Genomic DNA, 21,945 nt, shown 5'->3' with positions numbered 1-21,945 from the left:
TCACTTTCTTTGGTATACATCTGAATTAAGGGAATGGCATATTAAAAAGAAAAAGACTGCCACACCAGAAATTATGGGGAAGGAGAATCTAAAGAAGGTACTTTCTAGCTCACTATCACTAAGAAGTAAATTCACCAATTCTACAGGGAACTGTGTATGAAGGGAGTGTGTGTAGAAGATAGGGTTACCACAATCTAGGGCTGGTTCTCGGACCTGTGCTCTCTTTTGGAGTGCAGCTTCCCATTAGAAGTGTGAGATTGGTGAATTTATCCTTATATGTTACCATTGTGTCTCTATTAGACCTGCATCTTTTAAGGGAAAAATGGATAAATATTTGAAGCAGAAGTTACATGGCTATGAGACAACAGGACAGTGGGATTAGTTTTGGATTGCTCTGGACGATATAGACACAATGGCCTCCTTGTAGGGACAAAAATTTGCTCACATAGGAAAACAGGAGCACAGGGGGTGGCAGGAATCAATCCCTGCGCCTGAATGGATAGGCCTAAGGCACAGCTAATATTGGGCCTCAGGCCCTCATTATTATCGAACCGGCGAGCTGCCGACACATAATGGCGGTTCCCCAGGTAGCTCTCCGGAGATGAAGCCTCGAAGATCGGGCCACTACGTGGGTGACATCAACCCCCAGGTAAGTCCTTAAAGGGGACCAGAAGAGGTGGGTGACTGGGAGGGTGGCGATTGGCCGGAGGGGGGTTGGAGGAAGGGTAGTGATGCCCGGGATCGAGAAAGGTGGCAGCGGCGATCGAGGGATAGGGTGGGGTCGAGGTTGAGATTGGAGGGGGTGGGAGCGGTGATGCCTGGCAGTGTCCCGCGTGGTTGTAATGTGGGGTCGGGAGGAGCATTCCTGCCCCCCTGGGTCTACATTCTGGTAAGTATATTTTAAAAACGTACCTTGTTGGTGGTGGCCTGCTGTGGCCCCTTTAAGAACCATCTGTTAGGCCGCATTGAGACCTGGTTTTCCTGAGTGCAGCCAGCGCCGGCTCTCTCGGGGCAAACCGATATTGCGGAGGGGGACTGAAACAGGAACTATTTGCATAAGCAAAGGGCCCAACTCCTGTTTCAGGCGTGGGCCGTAGATGCCATTTTTTGCCTATACCAATATGGCAGTCTGCGCACCTCCAACTCATAATGAGCGTGTACTGCCTGCCCGCCATATTGGAGGCTTGGACATCTGTTTAGCTCCAGAAAAAATGGATGTGGCGCAATCGAATTTCTAGGGCCTACTGTTTCAACGCTCATCTGGCTTTCATCTGTCCTATTAATTAAAAAAATTATTGTTTGAGATCGGGGCGGGGGATGGGACAGTGATGGCTGGCAATGAGGAGGTCACAAAGAGCCTGCAAAGGGATACAGATAGGTTAAGTGAGTGGGCAATAAGGAGGCAGATGGAGTATAATGTTGGGGAATGTGAGGTTATTCACTTTGGTAGGAAGAGTAGAAAAACAGAATTTTTTTAAATGGTGAGGAACTATTAAATGTTAGCGTTCAGAGAGATTTAGGTGTCCTCATACAGGAAACACAATGTTAGCATGCAGGTACAGCAAGCAATTAGGAAGACAAATGGCATGTTGGCATTTATTGCAAGGGGGCTGGAGTACAAGAGTACGCAAGTCTTACTGCAATTTACAGGGCTCTGGTGAGCCACAATTTGGAGCACTGTGCACAGTTTTGGTCTCCTTATCTGAGAAAGGACATACATGCCTTAGAGGCGGTGCAACGAAGGTTCACTAGATTGATCCCTGGGATGAGAGGGTTGTCCTATGAGGAGAGATTGAGTAGATTGGGCCTATTCTCTCTGGAGTTTAGAAGAATGAGAGGCGATCATATAAGATTCTGAGGGGGATTGACAGGGTAGATGCTGCGAGGTTGTTTCCCCTGGCTGGAGAGTCTAGAATTAGGGGCATAGTCTCAGGATAAAGGGTCATCCATTTAAGACTGAGAGGAGGAGGAATTTCTTCACTCAGAGGGCTGTGAATCTTTGGAATTCTCTACCCCAAAAGGCTTGGATGCTGAGTCGTTGAGTATATTCATAAGAACATAAGAAATAGGAGCAGGAGTAGGCCATTCGGCCCATCGAGCCTGCTCCGCCATTCAATAAGATCATGACTGATCTTCTACCTCAACTCCACTTTCCTGCACTATCCCCATATCCCTCGATTCCCTTAATATCCAAAAATCTATCGATCTCTGCCTTGAATATACTCAATGACTGAGCATCCACAGCCCTCTGGGGTAGAGAATTCCAAAGATTCACCACCCTCTGAGTGAAGAAAGTTCTCCTCATCTCAGTCCTAAATGGCCGAAACCTTATTATGAGACTGTGACCCCTGGTTCTAGACTCCCCAGCCAGGGAAAACATCCTCCCTGCATCTACCCTGTCAAGCCCTGTAAGAATTTTGTATTTTTCAATGAGATCACCTCTCATTCTTCTAAACTCTAGAGAATATTGGCCGAGTCTACTCAATCTCTCCTCATAGGACAATCCCCCCATCCCAGGAATCAGTCTGGTGAACCTTCGTTACACTCACTCTATGGCAGGTATATCCTTCCTTAGGTAAGGAGACCAAAACTGTACACAATACTCCAGGTGTGGTCTAACCAGGGCCCTATATAATTGCAGTAAGACATCTTTACTCTTATACATAAATCCTCTTGTAATAAAGGCTAACATACCATGTGCTTTTCTAATTGCTTGCTGTACCTGCATGTTAATTTTCAGTGATTCGTGTACAAGGACACCCACGTTCCTCTGAACACCAACATTTCCCAATCTCTCACCATTTAAAAAATACTCTGCTTTTCTATTTTTTCTACCAAAGTGGATACCTTCACATTTCTCCTCATTATAATCCATTTGCCATGTTCTTGCCTACTCACTTACTTAGCCTGTCTATATCCCCTTGAAGCCTCTTTGCAACCTCCTCACAACTTACATTCCCACCTAGCTTTCTATCATCAGCAAACTTGGATATATTACATTTGGTCCCCTCATCCAAATCATTGATATAGATTGTGAATAGCTGAGGCCCAAGCACTGATCCTTGCGTTACAGCCTGCCAATCCAAAAATGACCTGTTTATTCCTACTCTCTGTTTTCTGTCCATTAACCAATCCTCAATCCATGTTACCCCCAATCCCATGAGCCCTAATTTTGTTCAAGGCTGAGATCGATAGATTTTTGGACTCTAGGGGAATCAAGGGATATAGAGATCGGGCGGGAAAGTGGAGTTGATGTCAAAGATTAGCCATGATCTTATTGAATGGCAGAGCAGGCTTGAAGGGCCGTATGGCCGACTCCTGCTCCTAATTCTTATGTTCTTGTTCCTTCACGGGCTTTGCTGGCAAGGCCAGCATTTATTGCCCATCTCTAGTTGCTCTTGAGATGGTGGTGGCGAGCCAGTCAACCCTATGTGGCGGCAACAAGCGCTATCATTTAAATACAATAGCATCTTTAATGTACAAAACATCTCAAGACACTTTACAGAGGGGGTGGAAAATAGTAAATAAGCTCATTTAAGGCTCAGACATCGAGCCATGGAAGGAGAGTTAGGAGAGGTGACTGAAAGCCATGAGAAATGCTGCATTTGTTTCATGCAAGATTACATGCTTACATTATCTGGCATTGCATCAGATTCCTCATCATAGTACTCCTCATAATCTTCATCATCTGAGAGTCTGCTTACTGTAGCAGGTCTTACCTTAAAGAAACAGGAACATGAGAAATAATGGAAGCTCTGAAGGCAGTGCCAGGGATGTGTGTTACTTTGCACTGAAAATTTTGAATTTTGGGCTGCAACGTTTCTGCAAACCTAAATACATTACCTGAGCATTTTTCCAAGTAGTAAATGGTTATGCCCTTGGCGATGTTTGCTGACTATTTTTGTAAAGTTCCGCATTGTGTTGTATTGCTTTATACAGAATTTTGGCACATTAATAAAACAGATAATTAGTTACACTTTATAAGCCAAAATCAAGTGCTAAGTTACACACCAGAGCACAAGCTGACACATTGATTGTACTTTATTCAGAAGACAGAGCAATATTGATCCCTGTATTATCCTTTGTGGGTAATATTAAATGTTACTGTTTCATTTCTGAGGGCACCCATGAAGGCAAAGTGGCCATTTTCCCTTCTCAGGGACCCTGGATCATGCACCCGATACGGTGCAGAATATTGCCCGTTGTAGCGTCTTCACTGTTACACCAATAAGAATCATGACAGTGACTCAGTAGACGCTCTGACCAAGGTTCCCTCTCCAGTGCTGGGGAGGCATGGTCTTTATTTGGTGTCCCATAGGCCCGAGATTGGGAAGTCAGTGAAGGGCGTGATTGAATCCGTGCGCCTCTGCTCCAACGCCGTGCGCCTCTGCTCCAACTCACAGCACTGCCGTGCCAGCAATGTGTGGTCACATTTAAGAATTTTGGAGAATAATTACATCAGGTTCTGATGAAGGCTACATGACCAATACAGTATAACCCACCTTTTTCCCATTACAAATGCTAACTGACTTGCTGTGTATTTGTAGCATTTTCTGCTTTTATTTCAGATTTCCAGTTTTTCCTTTTTATGTAATACATCAGGTGGGGCTGACTTCTAAAATGGAATTATGCTGGATGTCAAAGCACCAAATGTAAACCTTGGGACCTGCTCTCCTCCCTATTTTACCACTGCACTATCGTATTGCAGTGTGCCGTCAGGGCTGTGAAGGGTAGAGCCTGTATTAAGGAAAAGCTGCCACCTGTATTTTATTACCTTCAGGGGCTGTGCCCACTCTGATCAGTCCTCCGAACAATATTCCATGGCGGAGTGCAACAATTGTAAAAATAAAATGACACTTGATCTCTAAATGTTTTTTTGAAGACGTTGCTTCTTGTACTTTCATCCCAGGAAGTAAATAGTTTCTGAATCTTTTAATGTGTCACTCGAGTCCATTTAACTCCCAATCCCTTTATGAAATTCTAAGCCCCTGGAAACAGACTTTATTGGGATCATATTTATTTGGGGACCTGAACCACTCACTGCTTTGCATCACTGAGTCAAACAGATAAACCACTCCCTCATGGCACCTCAATACACAGTCCATTGGTATGGGCATTAGGAACAGGAGTAGGCCATGACTAATCTAGATCTTAATTCCATCTACCCGCCTTGGTTCCGTTACCCTTGCATAACAAAACTCTATCAATCTCAGTTTTGAAATTTTCAACTGACCCCCAGCCTCAACAGCGTTTGTTGGGGTGGTGCGGGCGGGGTGTGGGGGGGGGGGTAAGAGTTCTATATTTCTACTACCCTTTGTGTGAAGAGGGGCTTCCTGACATCACCCCCCCTGAATGGCCTGGCTCTAATTTTAAGGTTATGCCCCCTTGTTCTGGACTCCCCCCCCACTAGAGGGAATAGTTTCTCTCTCTATCTACCTTATCAACTCCTTTAATCATCTTAAACACCTCAATTAGATCACTACTTAATCTTTTATACTCAAGGGAATACAAGCCTAGTCTATGCAAACGGTGCTCATAATTTAACCCTTTTATCCCCGGCAGCAACAGCCTAGTCAAGAATAAAATTCAGCCCATACATTTGCTACCTACAGTGTCAAGTTCTTTTTCAGGGCAAAAAAGATTTTAGCCAAAAAAATTCTGATATTAGTGAAGAATTCCCCCCAACCACACACTCTCATAGTTTGAAAGAGAAAAATCTGGCACACGTACCAATATTAAATTATTTTGAGGAAATCTTCATCTAGTGCTGCTTATGTGCTCCAGGGTGTTTGGGTATAATATTCCTGTCAAATATCTCAACAAAATTGAACACGCGTGTGTCAGTGCCATAGCACCTGAAGTTTGCAGCAGAGAAAAAGATCAATTAAGAATCTCTGAGTAAAATATGATGTTGGAGTTGAACACAGTATGCCAGTCACTGTTGTTACAAGACATATTAAACAGAGATCCGAGGGTGGAGAGTAATGTTGATGTCGAATGAAACATGCTGTAACGAAAGGAACAATGTCTTCATGTTTGACAACCCATTTTATGTTTGGAGAGGGAGAACAGCCAGAAAGCTGTGTATTTATGCACTTCGGAAACTGCAATTTTCTTGCTGAATTCTCAAGAGTTTGCATTGACACTTTATTAAACCATTATGTATTTTGATTACCTGGTGTTTAGGGGTCATTGACAGACTAAGGATTTTTGACACAGTTGTGCCCGACCTGGAAGCAATATGATTTTTAAGGACTGAAGCAATTTGTTCTGGCTCTCTGCTATTCAGCTGGATCTGCCGGCCAGTAATGGTCGGTTCGGCTCCTTGCCCGTCTGTGGGAAACTGTTATTTCAACAAGGCTTGCATCATTGTCACAAACTTGCATTTTCACAAACTTGATTGAACACTACTGTAATATTGTACCACATAGTCACTAAATCATTAAGGTGCAGACCTGACTAAATCTCAGCAACATTTTATGCACTGAACATATGCAGTATACGGGACATTTTAAATAAGGTTAGCAAACTGTTGTGATTCATTCATAGATATATTAAGATTCATTGTTATTCCCCAGGGTGCAAACGCAAGAGTTTCAGTATTTCTATGAAATCTCTACTTTTACAAATTACCCATAATGTTTACATGATCTTATACAGTTTGCAATAACAAATATGGATATTGCACTCTGCCCACTTTCCACCTAACTTCTCGCAATTAACTGTTTTCCCAACGATTCTTATGAGTGACCCGACACAAGGCAAGACACCTTCTAACACACGAGTTGATCTCCTGTGGCATTGCACAGAGGAGCCAGGCCTGCTGAAGGATTAACACACAAACAAACAGCAGTAGCAAATCGCCAAGGGAGCACGTTAGAAGGGGCCAACAACAGGCCACAATGTCATTGGTTTGGGTCCAATGCCGGATGGGGGGGGGGGGGGGGTAGAGATAAATGGGGATACAGGACTTATTCTTACTTATTAGGAGCATTGCCCAAAAGGCGTCTCATGCAAAAAGGAAGGGCATACCGATTTTAATATATTACAGATAGATACAGGTGTATTAGGGAAATAGTGACCAGGAGGCAGAGCACATGTACTGGAATACTGAAAATACAACTTCCCTCACCATTGGCGGCCGCTCTCTGATGTTCCCTAAACTCCTCTGCCTCGCCACCTCCTTAACCAAACTTCTTGTTCAGCCTGCGCAAGAAGCTGGGGAGGAGGGTGGATGAGTGGAGGGTAAGTTTTTGCTGGGAGCTGATCAGAATGGCTTCAGTTAGAGGATGTACTTGCTCATCCACAATTTGATGTCAGGCAACACAAAGGTGCTCTCTCTGTGAGAGAAGTGGAACATCAGCCCCAATGGCACTCGAGACCTCAACAACCCTGCTATGCTGGCAACAGAGAATTCCAAGGAAATCAGGCTGGCATCATCAGTGAGCCGGGCACAGCATACCAGATGGGGACTAATGTAGCCATCAAATTGCCTAAAGAACTACTGAGCAGCCAACTTGCAAGAGTGCAGGAAAAGATGCAAGGGCCTACTTTACTAAATCACACTCCTGGCAGGGAGCTTTGCCCACTAGAAGGGTATTGTGGGAAAACAGAGGTATTCTCTTCACAATTTTCCACCTATTTTAATTTGAATGGCCAAAAAATCATTGGGAGATTGCCTGCGCTTTCCAAGTTTTGTATAAAACAGCCTTTGATGTCATTATGGAGATAATGGAAACTAATCTGTAAAGCATCAACCATTTCCAGTGACCTAATCCCTCAGGACACTCCCTGTCTCTGGCTCTCTTAAAATGTGGGATCAAGGGGTAACTCCTGTGGTTGGTGTGTGTATTGAGCTATTCCAAGTTAAGCAAGAAAGAGAAGAACATGCATTTACACAGCACCTTTTACGACCTCAGAACAATTCTGAAGTGTAGTCACTGTTGTAATGTAGGGAAACATGGCAGCCAATTTTGCACAAAGCAAGCTCCCACAAACAGCAATGAGTTAATGACCAGAAAATCTGTTTTTATTGATGTTGGTTGAGGGATAAATATTGGCCAGGACACCGGGAGAACTCCCCTGTTCTTCTTCCAATAGTGCCATGGAATCTTTTACTTCCACTTAAGAGGGGCAGACTCAGTTTAACATTTCATCTGAAGACATCGGCCTCGATTTTCATTGGGCCGTGGAGTCGGGACTGGAGGCGTGCGGGGGGGTTAAATTCCCGAAATCAGGGGTCCCGACACCATCCCACCCCCAACCCGCCTCCATGCCAATTTCAAAGGAGGTGGGTACCCGCCCCACACTGGGACCCGCCTACGCGAGGCGGGAAGGGATTAGTGCCAATTAACTGCCTGTTAACAGGTAGTTAACAGGCAGTTTTTAGCCTAATCCCTATTTTTAAGCTTGAGCTGTGGGAATCCCGACGGCTCCAAACCACGCCAAGTTGGAGGAGTCAGGCCGTCGGGTTGAAGGGCTTGGAGGGGTCGAGATGTCGGTGTTCAGGTGAGTGATGTGTGCATGAGTGCAAAGGTAAGTGTGTTTGGTGTGTCTAAAGTTATTAAATAAGTTTTACAAACATTTTCTTACCTTTTCAGACTTCCTTCCTTTAGGTTCGGGGAGTCCCTCATCGCACCGGCACAGAAAGCAGAATGGCTGCGATCTGTCAAAAGTGACAGCCTGCATCTTTCTGTGCAGGAGAGAGTTCTAACTGAGTCTGTGGAGAAGGACTCATGTTAGAAGTAAGACTGTCATTGTTTGACAGCTTCAAACAGCTGTGAAACACTGATATTTCATCTGTCAAAACGTCTTGACAGATTAAATTTTAGTCTGTGACGTCACCTGTTGCCGGGTGGCCCTTAATTGGCCTGCTGAGCCCGCTGGGCGGGCTCAACAAGGTCAATCAAGTTAAAATCGCATGGATTGGCCACATCCCGATGGAGGCGAGACTACAACCCCGAAAGTTGTAGTCCCGCCTCCTTCCTGACTTTTGAATGAAAATCACCCCCATCACGTCCAACAGTACAGAACGCCCTCAGTACAGCCCTGAAGTGTTAGCTGACAATGGTTCGGGCCTCCCGAAGCCAACATTGGGCAGTTGGCAGCGCTGCATCACCAACTTTGCGCAGTTGGCAGCGCTGCATCACCAACTTTGCACCCAATTGGGCAGGAGTTGAAAATTGTCCTCTTGAACTGCAGGCCATTTTAGGAATTGCAATGCCCATGTACCAACTTTGCAGCAGGAAGTCTACAAAAGACTTGCAGATTACGGAACAGTGAAATATTTTCCGAGGAAGCTATGTTAACCCTTTTTGGATTGATTCAACCTTTATTGGTTCGATAGTATTTTTACTTTCAGTATCTTGTTGTGTATTTCTGTTTTTGTGTAATTATCTAATAAATAAATCCGTTAATTCTAACCCGAACATAATGGTCTGAGGGTGTGCCAATTACTGCCTTCTGGAGTGGACAGGAGAACGTGATAGACATCATCCCACGAGATCTCTGGTGCAAATTACTCTGGCTAATGGATAATTATTAGTGCAGTGACACATTGTCTCACTCGTTCCACACATAAAAGGTGTAGGTTTCAATTCATAGGAGACTCAACCTGCTTATGGAAACTGCTTCTCTGCCATGAGAACAAGGTAAAATGTTGAGTCAAAACTCCAATCATAGCTTATTTCCTTTTCAGTCTCTGCTGAGTCCTTCTTGTATTTTGACAAAATCTTACTGGAGTAAATTAAAGGCAGAAAGAAAAATCCGACACATTAAGCACGACATGGACTGATCACACCGACAACAAAGGAAATTTTCTAGAACCATTAACAAAACCACACTACAAAACAATTCCGAGTTAGGTACTCAGGCCTAGGAACTTGATTAAGCCCGAAAACAGGCCGCAGGGGCCACTGCGGGGCAAAGTTAACAACCTCCCGCAGAAAGAGCACAGGCAGCACCGGTATTTTGGTGCTGCCTGCTGATTTAAATGACTGGAGCACAGAAACTCCCGTGCAACGCGCTCTTCTTTCTGACGGCAACATCAGCAGGAGGCCGAAGGTCGAGTCTAAAGGATCGGTACGGCGTTCTTGGGCAGTCACCTATTAACAGTGAAAGACTGTGGCCTAGATGTCGTTAAACCGTTGCCTGAGAAATCAATTGAAATTTTTTTAAAAATTTAAAGGGAAACACGTACCTTTTGATCAGGAGTTTACTGGTGTAAATCATATAGAAGAGAGTTTAATTAAATTTTTAACAACAACAAACAGACTTCTGAAGAACTCTTGGGTGAGAATATGGTGTTAAATTTTCCTTAATTCTTGGCCTTTTAAAAACAGACTTCCAAACTTTGCATATTATTTTTTCAGTTCCTAAATTTTATACATTGGGTTTTCTACTTTAAGGAAATGCAGCTTATTTTAAAAGTATTTACCTTCTATAATGTTTGACTGACCAGGAGATTTGATGCATCTCATTGGAAGCAGTTTTCACTCCAATTATATAGTCTGAGCTCTCCACAGTTGCCAGTTATCTCAGCAGCTGTTTCCTGTACAGTTTATAGCTCACCGCTGCTTTCTCCCGGCTCTACACACCGTCAATGGCTGCACGCACGGGCGTGCTTGGAGCGGGCGGGAAGAGGTGCGGCGACGTCCAGAATGGATGAGCGTGCGTCAATTCGGCGTTTTACAAAAACTGACAGCGCGCTCCAGGTAATTAAAATACATGCGACGAGCGCAGGCAATGGCCGCGCTGCTGACCTGCCCAAGATGGCGGCCGCAGCGTTCTGCGGAAGCGAGGCGGCTGCCATTTTTTCTTCAAAACCGGCCTTAACGGTCCACGCTAAAGGTTCCAATTTCTAAGTCTTACTACTTGCAGTAAACGTTCACAGTAACAAACCCGAGATTTGCCTTCTCCTTTAAAGAAACTGTGGCCTAGAAATTCACTGGCGCCCCATTTCGCCAGGGCACCGAAAGTACCACCCCGGAAGTAGTCACGGCCGCCCGCCGCAAATTCAGTTTCAGCGCCCCAGACGGAAGCGCGGCGCTACTCGAGGCGCCCCGCATCCCTCTTGGGGCGCTGCAACTGAAAATCGCAGCGCAACGTGCCGCGGTACTGCAGGCCTTCCTCCCCTTAAAGGGCGCGAGTACCGGCAAAAGAGCCCAGCACCGAGGAGAAGTGCCGGGCTCTTGGGACACAGCCGGCACTCCGCGGGGGGGGGGGGGGGGGCGGTGGAGGGAGGGGTGCTCAGAAGGCCGGGGACGGCGCCGCAGGTAGGCCCCCCTGAACCGGTCGCAAATTGCGACCAGCGTTAAAGCAGGGGGCGCTACTAAATTTCACGATCGGGGCGGTAGCGGGGCGCTGCGCACACTGATGACATCATCGGTATCGGCGCAGCGCTAATGGCTAGCACCGCCATCAGCGTCCCGCTAAATTTAGCGGGAGGCGTGGCCAGTGGCGCAAAACCCACTAAGTGCTCTCTTAGGGCACTAACGGGTGGCGCAGGCCACTGAATTTCTAGGCCTGTATGTTTAATTCAGGATTAAACAAACTTTTTGGACCACATGCATCAACGGGAAGCTCACTCCTATCTTCCAACAGCAGTGATAATTTTCTCCGGCAACTTTATAAATACTGACTTCTGAAAGGTTACTTTGGTGCTACAATGGGAAGCTGGGAAAACCCAACTCTTATTCTCGAATAACCAATCTTATTCCAAGATGGCTGTGTTGCAAATATCAGGGAGCGATCTGGTCAATAAAATAGCTTTATAAAGATCTACTGTATGTAAAATAAAATTTAAACAGTGAGGCGCCAAAGAATCTGGGGCCCAGATGGCACATGCCCACCAGGACTGCAGTGGAGGGGCCTGGAAATCGGCTGGGACCCGTATATGCCAGGTCCTGGCCCAGGCGGCCAATGGGCGCAGGAGCCTGGTTGGGGCAGCACCTCCATCCACCCCAAACATGGCCCCCGATGTCAGAGGGGTGGATCAAAATTCCTCCTCCCCAACGTCCCTCCTGCTGAGCAGCCTGGATGCTGGGATGAACTCAGCCGCTATGAATGCTCAGTGAAGCAGGCGGAACGCCTGAGGGTTCAGACCTGGACTCCTAATTTTAAAAAAACCCCTGCTCTTTCCTTAAATTCTGCCCCCCTTTATTGAGGCTGAATGGGCCCAAATAAATAAACAATTGTACCAGTGGTGCCAGCAGCTATACTAGTGGCCGGCCAGTGTTATGGCCCCATGGCCGGCGCCACTGTGGCGCGGGCACCCACCAAACCCGTGCTTAACAGGGGACTTTTCCCTGACCCCAGATACTCCAGCATGGTCAGAAGTGGAGGCCACGTGCGCCTGCTCAGTCACTGACCCGCCGGTAGAGTGGACCCACATATTTTCAGGGTCTAGAACATAAGAACACAAGATTTAAGAGCAGGAGTAGGCCACACGGCCCTTCAAGGCTGAGATCGATAGATTTTTGGGCACTAAAGGAAGCAAGGGATATGGAGATAGGGCAGGAAAGTGGAGTTCATGTAGAAACACAGAAGATAGGAGCAGGAGTAGGCCATTCGGCCCCTCGAGCCTGCTCCGCCATTCAATGAGATCATGGCTGATCATCCAAATTCAGTACCCTGTCCCTGCTTTCTCCCCCTATCCCTTGATCCCTTTAGCCTTAAGAAATATATCTAACTCCTTCTTGAATATATTTAATGAATTGGCCTCAACTGCCTTCTGTGGTAGAGAATTCCACAGGTTCACCACTCTCTGGGTGAAGAAATTCCTCCTCATCTCAGTCCTAAATGGCTTACCCCTTATCCTTAGATTGTGACCCCCTGGTTCTGGACTCCCCGGCCATCGGGAACATCCTTCCTGTATCTAGTCTGTCCAGTCCTGTTGGAATTTTATAAGTTTCAATGAGATCCCCTCTCATTCTTCTAAACTCCAGCGAATATAAGCCTAATCGACCCAATCTCTCCTCATACGTCATTCCTGCCATCCAAGACGAAAGGTTTCTTCCCACAAGGAGAGTGGGAAAATTCAGAGAAAAAAAATCATCCACCATCTCCCCAACCCACTCGCACGCACATCCTGGTGGCCGGCTCAGACTGGTAAAAGTCCAGGAGTCAGTTCTCTGGTTCCGATCACAGGAGCTTGGCCACTGATGATGCACGGATTGAAGAGATCAAAGAATGAAACAGAGCACCTCTCACAACGACTGGGCATCCCCAAAGTGCTTTACAACCAACTAAGTACTTTTGAAGTCTAGTCACTGTTGTAATCTAGGAAGCATGACAGCCAATTAGCGCACAAGGTCCCACAAACAGCAATGTGATAAGGACCAGATAATCTCTTCTTTTAAAAAAAAAAATTGTTATTGGTTGAGGAATAAATATTGGCCAGGACACCAGGGAGTACTCCCCTGCTCTTCTTCGAATAGTGTCATGAGATCTTTTCCACCTGAGAGGGCAGACAGGGCTTCATTTTATGCACTGGTGTGTTAGCCTGGTGATCAGGGCAAAAATGGAGTGAAAAAAGTTGAAAACGAGAGAGATGAAGGGAAGATATTTAAGCGTTTAATGTGAACTGTAACGTAATGCTTCAAGTATTGTTCAGTTTATAGACTTTAAACATGGATTTTATTTCAATTTGTTTTGCCCATTTTTTAAACCAGGCTTTTACTTTGGATAGGGAGTGAGTCATTCCCACCAACGGTTGGGTCGTCTGTGAGATGACTCGATGCTCATGCAGAAAATTGCCTTTGTGACACATCTTTTATAATTGCACTATGTGAATGTGAACTTAACTAGTCGGGAGCCTACTGTCAACAAGGGCAGACGTCGATGACGAAGTCCAACACCGTCTTCAGTGTGCCAGTGCAGCCTTCGGTCGCCTGAGGAAGAGAGTGTTTGAAGACCAGGACCTCAAACCTAGCACCAAGCTCATGGTCTACAGAGCAGCAGTGATACCCGCCCTCCTGTATGCTTCAGAGACATGGACCATATACAGCAGGCACCTCATAGCACTGGAGAGGTACCACCAACGCTGCCTCCGCAAGATCCTGCAAATCCATTGGCAGGATAGGCGCACCAACGCTCAGGCCAACATCCCCAGCGTCGAAGCTTTGACCACGCTCGGATCAGCTCCGATGGACGGGCCACATCGTCTGCATGCCCGATACGAGACTCCCAAAACAAGCGCTCCACTTGGAGCTCCCACACAGCAAGAGAGCCCCAGGTGGGCAGAGGAAACGCTTCAAGGACACCCTCAAAGCCTCCTTGAAAAAGTGCAACATCCCTACTGACACCTGGGAATCCCTGGCCTAAGACCGCACAAAGTGGAGGAGAAGCATCCGGGAAGGCGCTGAACACCTCGAGTCTCTTCGCCGGGAGCAAGCGGAAGCCAAGCGCAAACAGCGGAAGGAGCGCACGTCAACCCAAGCACACCACCCACCCACCCCTTCAACCACCGTCTGCTGCACCTGTGACCGAGACTGTAGGTCCCGCATTGGACTCATCAGTCACCGGAGAACTCATTTTTAGTATTCACAATATAAATGATCTAGACGAGGGAACTAGATGTAATATCTCCAAGTTTGCAGACAACACAAAGCTGGGTGGGCGTGTGGAGGATGCAGAGAAACTCCAGTATGATTTGGACAGGTTGGGTGATTGGGCAGATGCATGGCAAATGCAGTATAATGTGGATAAATGCGAGGTTATCCACTTTGGTGGCAAAAGCAGGAAGACAGATTATTATCTGAACGGCAATAGATTGGGAAAAGGGGAAGTGCAACGAGACCTGGGTGTTCTTGTGCACCAGTCGCTGAAGGTAAGCATGCAGGTGCAGCAGCCGGTTAAGAAGGCAAATGGTATGTTGGCCTTCATAGAGAGAGGATTCGAGTACAGGAGCAAGGATGTCTTGCTGCAGTTGTACAGGGCCTTGGTGAGACCACACCTTGAGTATTGTGTGCAGTTTTGGTCACCTTATCTGAAGAAGGATGTTCTTGCCATGGAGAGAGTGCAGCGAAGATTCACCAGATACCTGGGATGGCAGGAATGACATATGAGGAGAGATTGGGTCGATTGGGCTTATATTCGCTAGAGTTTAGAAGAATGAGAGGGAATCTCATTGAAACTTATAAAATTCTAACAGGACTAGACTAGATGCAGGAAGGATGTTCCCGATGGCAGGGGAGTCCAGAACCAGGGGTCACAGTCTAAGGATAAGGGGTAAGCCATTTAGGACTGAGATGAGGAGGAATTTCTTCACCCAGAGAGTGGTGAACCTGTGGAATTCTCTACCACACAAGGCAGTTGAGGCCAATTCATTAAATATATTCATGAAGGAGTTAGATATATTTCTTAAGGCTAAAGGGATCAAGGGATATGGGGAGAAAGCAGGGACAGGGTACTGAATTTGGATGATCAGCCATGATCTCATTAAATGGCAGAACAGGCTCGAGGGGCCGAATGACTTACTCCTGCTCCTATCTTCTATGTTTCTAGTGTGGAAGCAAGTCATCCTCGGTTCCGAGGGACTGCCTAAGTAGATGTGAATGAACAAAATACATCACATAGAAGTTTTATTCTTACTTAAGTCTGTAATGAAGTTATTACTGTGTGTGTTATAAGTGGGGCTAAATTATAAAATTTAATAACCTTCTCGCTAAAAACAGAAAATGTTAAGTGTGCTCAACAGGTCGATCAGCATCAAAAGGACAAAAGATGTTACGTTTTGCTGGTAGCCTCCATCAGAATGACCAAATGATCATACTCAAAATATTAATCTATCTTTCTCTTTCAGATACTAATCAACCTCCTGCACATTTGGGGTATTTTCTGCCTTTATTTCAGATTTCCACAATTCAGGTTTCCTTTATCTCCACATATGTTTTAAACTTCTGGGTAAACCGTGTGATTTAAACAATACAGGTGGGTACCTTTTCATATAGCTAATGTAAATAAACATATACAAGTTAATGCCAGAAACTGTGTGAACGCATTTTAGAAACGCTGCATAGGTCAAATATTTCTAGTCACCGTGATAATTATAAGTACTCTAACCTTTTTTTCTTCTTATGCCTCGGTCACTGTGGGAAATTTATTCTCTCTTAAAAAGGTGCTATATGAGTGCAGGTTTTTGTTGTGGTAAATTGTGCAGGACATAATTATTGGCCTATGCCTGTCTCTATGTCTCCTATTTCCTTCTCCACCTCATATTCTCCCATTCAGTTCTTGGCAGTACCGCTCTCGTGATTCTGTTCACTCTGTCACCGTCAATAAACCATTACCCAGAGCTCTGTGGCCAGACATTCGCAGCTCCTTACCTTCTTCCTAATCCAATGTATTCATCCACAGCACAAGAAAATACAGACCCTACTTAGTTCTAATGAGATTCATTTCAAAAAGGTTTCAACTCATATTTTCATTCTCTATTGACAAATTACTTCAACCGTCAGTCGCCTGATCAATTTTTATCCCGCATTGCTTGCTCCAGTAATCAGAAATTCCTGAGGAATTCTGGTTACAAGAAAGTTGAAGTCATGACCCAGCAAAGCCAAAATGTAAAAATAACACGTACAAAAGAAAGATAGGCTTTAAACCAACAGATTTATTAGACAATAACTGAACAATCTACAAGTCATCGTCATCAAGATTATTTGAAGATGGTGTGGGTCTTTGTTGGGCAAACAGGTGCCCTTTGCCTTCCTTGGATTAGATTCTTCGGGCCCAGTTAGTGCTGCAGTGGAAGGCCCAGCAACAGATTTATCCTCCCCTATACAGGAGTCGGAAGTGTAGAAGTTCTGACAAGAGTCAGAAATCTGTCTAACAGACTCGTGGAGGGGGATGACCTAATTCAACCACCATCTACTGTCGATGGTGCCCATTTGTAAAATTGGCCATGCTCTCAAGCAAAGCTCGGTGAAGATGAAGCTCTTCCAGAATGTCGGCACATTATTGTCCGCAATTGTTTTAGCTCCTTGAGTACTGGGCCAGATACCCAGGCAGCTTCAGAGGTCCCCTTGCAGAGGGGATTAATGCTCTGGATTCTGAAAAGAAAAAGGAAAGAAAAAAAAAATTACATGGCTGGTTATTTTCCCATTTTTGGTGAATTACTGGTCTCCAAGACGTTCTAACCTAACTGGACATTTCACAAATCAGCCAACTAATAAAGAATCCGAATTGCTTTACAACAGGCGAAGGCATTTACGTCTGTCAATTAACTGTTGTTTTGGATCTATGTGCAGATTACCTAAGGGGATTCTGGCAGTCCTGCTGGGATATAGAAGCATCCGCTTAGGCCTCTACCTCCTTGGGCTCTTCCTACAAGGCAGAAGTGGCAGGTATATCCTCCTGCTCTGGCTTTACATGCTGGTCTCCTTTGCTCTCTGTCAGTGTCTGGAAGCTCACAGGTATAGTGATAGGGGCTGTATACCCCTGGCTCTGTGACAGCTCTGAGAAACAAGAATACAAAATTCAGGCAGTTATTCCACAGACCTCAATCACTCCAAATTTAAGGTTTATAACCGTTCCAGTATTTAGTAAGGCTAATTCAATGACTTGCACAGGTTTCCCCAGTGGAAGTGCGAGTCATAGAATTACCCCATGTAACACCAAAATTTAGTTATAAACATAATTATCACCTAGGAAAAGCCTAAAGCACTTTTAGTAACCTTTATTAATTTATCTAGACTGAGCAAACCACTAGAAATATTCATGTACCTCTATTAATTAAATCTGATCCTCGAAGGTACATGTCTAAAGTTGTTAGTCCAATGACGTGATATAGCACAAATAAACGTCGACACACCTGCATAATCTGGCGACCTAACACACTGATGTACCAATGAGTTTTTGCTTTATGCCAACCTAGAAAATTCGCAAAAGGTGAACAGCTTCAGAAAAGCCAACACAGCCATCACAAAGCGGACAACTGAAAAATGACCCTAAATATAAGCCTATGACATATGGAAACAAATAATTACACTGTAAATGCAGTGGGACACGGGCTTGTAACTTAAGTTACATCCTACTTTTCATTGGCCATAAAGGAGAAGATAAAGCAGACGTACATAAAAGACTGATGAAGGACAAGTTTTGAAAACACAAGACTTTTTCTGGGGGAGGGAGTATGGGGAGCATAACCCCATTGCAGAAAACTGTGATTGGTGAAAAATGTGGTGCTATTTCCAGTATTGTGAATTCTACAGTGAATATCAGCGTTGCATTTTCTTATTTAAAAAAATATTTCCACTTCTACAACATGGCCCACCTCCGTCCCTACCTCAGCCCTCCCTGTTGTTGAAACCTTTATACATGCCATGACCACCTTTTTAAAAAAATTTGTTTATGGGATGTGGGCGTCGCTGGCAAGGCCAACATTTATTGCCCATCCCTAATTGCCCTTGAGAAGGTAGTGGTGAGCCGCCTTCTTGAACCGCTGCAGTCAGTGTGGTGAAGGTACTCCCACAGTGCTGTTAGGGAGGGAGTTCCAGGATTTTGACCCAGAGATGATGAAGGATCGGCAATATACTTCTAAGTCAGGAAGGTGTGTGACTTGGAGGGGAACTTGGAGGTGGTGGTGTTCCCATGCGCCTGCTGCCCTTGTCCTTCTAGGTGGAAGAGGTCGCGGGTTTGGGAGGTGCTGCCGAAGAAGCCTTGGCGAGTTGCTGCAGTGCATCTTGTAGATGGTACACACTGCAGCCACGGTGCACTGGTGGTGGAGGGAGTGAATGTTTAAGGTGGTGGATGGGGTGCCAATCAAGTGGGCTACTTTGCCCTGGATGGTGTCGAGCTTCTTGAGTGTTGTTGGAGTTGCACTCATCCAGGCAAGTGGAGAGTATTCCATCACACTCCTTACTTGTGCCTTGTAGATGATGGAAAGGTTTTGGGGAGTCAGGAGGTGAGACACTCGCCACAGAATACCTAGCCTCTGACCTGCTCTTGTTGCCACAGTATTTATGTGGCTGGTCCAGCTAAGTTTCTGGTCAATGGTGACCCCCAGGATGTTGATGGTGGGGGATTCGGCGATGATAATGCCGTTGAATGTCAAGGGGACGTGGTTAGACTCTTGCTTGTTGGAGATAGTCATTGCCTGGCACTTCTGTGGCGCGAATGTTATCTGCCACTTATCAGCCCAAGCCTGAACGTCGTCCAGGTCTTGTTGCATGCGGGCATGGGCTGCTTCATTATCTGAAGAGTTGTGAATGGTGTTGAACACTCTGCCGTCATCAGCGAACATCCCCATTTCTGACCTTATGTTGGAGGGAAGGTCATTGATGAAGCAGCTGAAGATGGTTGGGCCTCGGACACTGCCCCGAGTAACTTCTGCAGCGATGTCCTGGGGCTGTGATGATTGACCTTCAACCACTACAACCGTCTTCCTTTGTGCTAGGTATGACTCCAGCCAGGGAGAGTTTTCCCCCCCGATTCCCATTGACTTCAGTTTTACTAGGGCTCCTTGATGCCACACTCGGTCAAATGCTGCCTTGATGTCAAAGTCAGTCACTCTCGCCTCACCTCTGGAATTCATCTCCTTTGTCCATGTTTGGACCAAGGCTGTAATAAGGTTGGGAGCCGAGTGGTCTTGGCGGAACCCAAACTGGGCATCAGTGAGCAGGTTTTTGGTGAGTAAGTACCTCTTGATAGCACTGTCGATGACACCTTCCATCACTTTGCTGATGATTGAGAGTAGACTGATAGGGCGGTAATTGTCTGGGTTGGATTTGTCCTGCTTTTTTGTGGACAGGACATACCTAGACAGTTTTTCACATTGTCGGATAGATGCCAGTGTTGTAGCTGTACTGGAATGGCTTGGCTAGAGGCGTGGCTAGTTTTGGAGTACAGGTCTTCAGCACGTTAGCCGGGATGTTGTCGGGGCCCATAGCCTTTGCTGTATCCAGTGCGCTCAGCCATTTCTTGATATCACGTGGAGTGAATCGAATTGGCTGAAGACTGCCTTCTGTGATGGTGGGGACCTCAGGAGTAGGCCGATATGGATCATCCACTTGGCACTTCTGGCTGAAGATGGTTGCAAACGCTTCAGCCTTGTCTTTTGCACTCATGTGCTGGGCTCCACCATCATTGAGGATGGGGATACTCATGGAGCCTCCTCCTCCCGTTATTTGTTTAATGGTCCACCACCATTCACGACTGGATGTGGCAGGACTGCAGAGCTTTCATCTGATCCGTTGATTGTGGGATCGCTTAGCCCTGTCTATAGCATGCTGCTTCTGCTTTTTAACATGCATGTAGTCCTGTGTTGCAGCTTCCCCAGGTTGGCACCTCATTTCTAGACACAAAATGCATCAAGGGGTATGGGGAGAGAGCGAGAATATGGTATTGAGACAGAGGATCAGCCATGATCATATTGAATGGCGGAGCAGGCTCGAAGGGCCGAATGGCCTACTCCTGCTCCTATTTTTCTATGTTTCTATGTTTTAGGTACGCCTGGTGCTGCTCCTGCCATGCTTTTCTGCACTCTTTATTGAACCAGGATTGGTCCCCTGGCTTGGTGGTAAAGGTAGAGTGAGGGATCTGCCAGGCCATGAGGTTACAGATTGTGGTGGAACACAGTTCTGCTGCTGCTGATGGCCCACAGCGCCTCATGGATGCCCAGTTTTGAGCTGCTAGATCTGTTCTGAAACTATCCCATTTAGCACGGCGGTAGTGCCACACAGCACGACGGAGGGTGTCCTTAGTGTGAAGACAGGACTTCGTCTCCACAATGACTGTGCGCTGGTCATTTCCACCAATACTGTCATGGACAGATGCATCTGCGACAGGTAGATTGGTGAGGACGAGGTCAAGTAGGTTTTTCCCTCGTGTTGGTTCTCTCACCACCTGTCGCAGGCCCAGACTGGCAATTATGTCCTTCAGGACTCGGCTAGCTCAGTCAGTAGTGGTGCTACCGAGCCACTCTTGGTGATGAACATTAAAGTCCTCCACCCAGAGTACATTCTGTGCCCTTGCTACTCTCAGTGCTTCTTCCAAGTGGTGTTCAACATGGAGAAGTACTGATTCATCAGCTGAGGGAGGGTGGTAGGTGGTAATCAACAGGAGGTTTCCTTACCCATGCTTGACTCCAGACTCAACTGCTCAAATGCTTTACTTGCTGTCTTCAAATCCTCCACCCGCCACAAACTCCAACTTTTCCAAAACTGTGCCACATGCACACTGTCCCATAGCAAATCCTGCTTACCCATCACCCCGACCTTGCTGATCTACCTTGATTCCGTGTCCCTCAATGTATTAAATTTAACATCCTCGTCCTCCTCTTTATACCCCCTTCTAGTCTCACCTCACTCCACCTCTGCAATCTCCCCCTGTTCTATATCCCCCCTGAACACTCCAATCCCAACTCCAGTCTTCCCAATCCTCTCCTCAGTCCACAATTTATTGTAGAACCTTTAGTTTCCTGAGTCCTACACTCTGGAATTCCTTCCCTAAACCTCTCCACCTCTCTCGCCTTCTTTAAAAAAAACTTCCGCAAAACCCATCTCTTCGACTGAGCATTTGGTCTCACCTTCTAATCTCTCCATTCCTGGCTTGGCATTTTCCTAATGCCAATCCATGAAGCACCTTGGGATGGATTTTAAGTTAGAAATACAACATGGGACATTTGCTTCATTTTATTGAAAAGCACACTCCATTTGTCAATAGGGAATTACATACTTTTCATTACAGTTTAAAGTTTTTTCCAGCAGCAGATAATTGACTACTGGGGAAAAAAAATTATAATTAATTTTCTTTTTAAAACTGTTTAAGTAGGGGGATGCGCCTCTGGTCTTGTAACTAAAGACAGTCCGCACTGCAGGCAACACAGTAAGAATTATACACACTCCAGCCACACCTCCCAGTCCACACAACTGCTGGGAGGCGGGGATATAAATGATATCTGCGTTCTCAACACACCCTCACTTCCTCAAAAGCTGCCTGCACAGTCAG

The 21,945-nt window shown here is 45.9% G+C and overlaps 1 protein-coding gene across 4 annotated transcripts in view; it reads right to left on the bottom strand.

Annotated features, from left to right (window-relative positions):
• Positions 1 to 21,945, bottom strand: part of LOC147107370 (uncharacterized) — a 171,929-nt gene that overhangs the window by 81,062 nt on the left and 68,922 nt on the right. For all 4 annotated transcript variants that reach the window (XM_086006325.1, XM_086006323.1, XM_086006324.1 and 1 more), the window contains one exon: positions 3,633 to 3,719. In XM_086006325.1, the coding sequence (XP_085862451.1) occupies positions 3,633 to 3,719 (87 nt within the window). The remainder of the gene's footprint in view (positions 1 to 3,632; positions 3,720 to 21,945) is intronic.

This window comes from Somniosus microcephalus, chromosome 14 (assembly GCF_052327205.1).
Source record: "Somniosus microcephalus isolate GS21.2 chromosome 14, FLI_Smic_1.0, whole genome shotgun sequence".
NCBI classification, from domain to species: domain Eukaryota; kingdom Metazoa; phylum Chordata; class Chondrichthyes; order Squaliformes; family Somniosidae; genus Somniosus; species Somniosus microcephalus.
The sequence above is the reverse complement of the archived record's forward strand: the minus strand, read 5'-3'. Positions and strand labels throughout refer to the sequence as shown.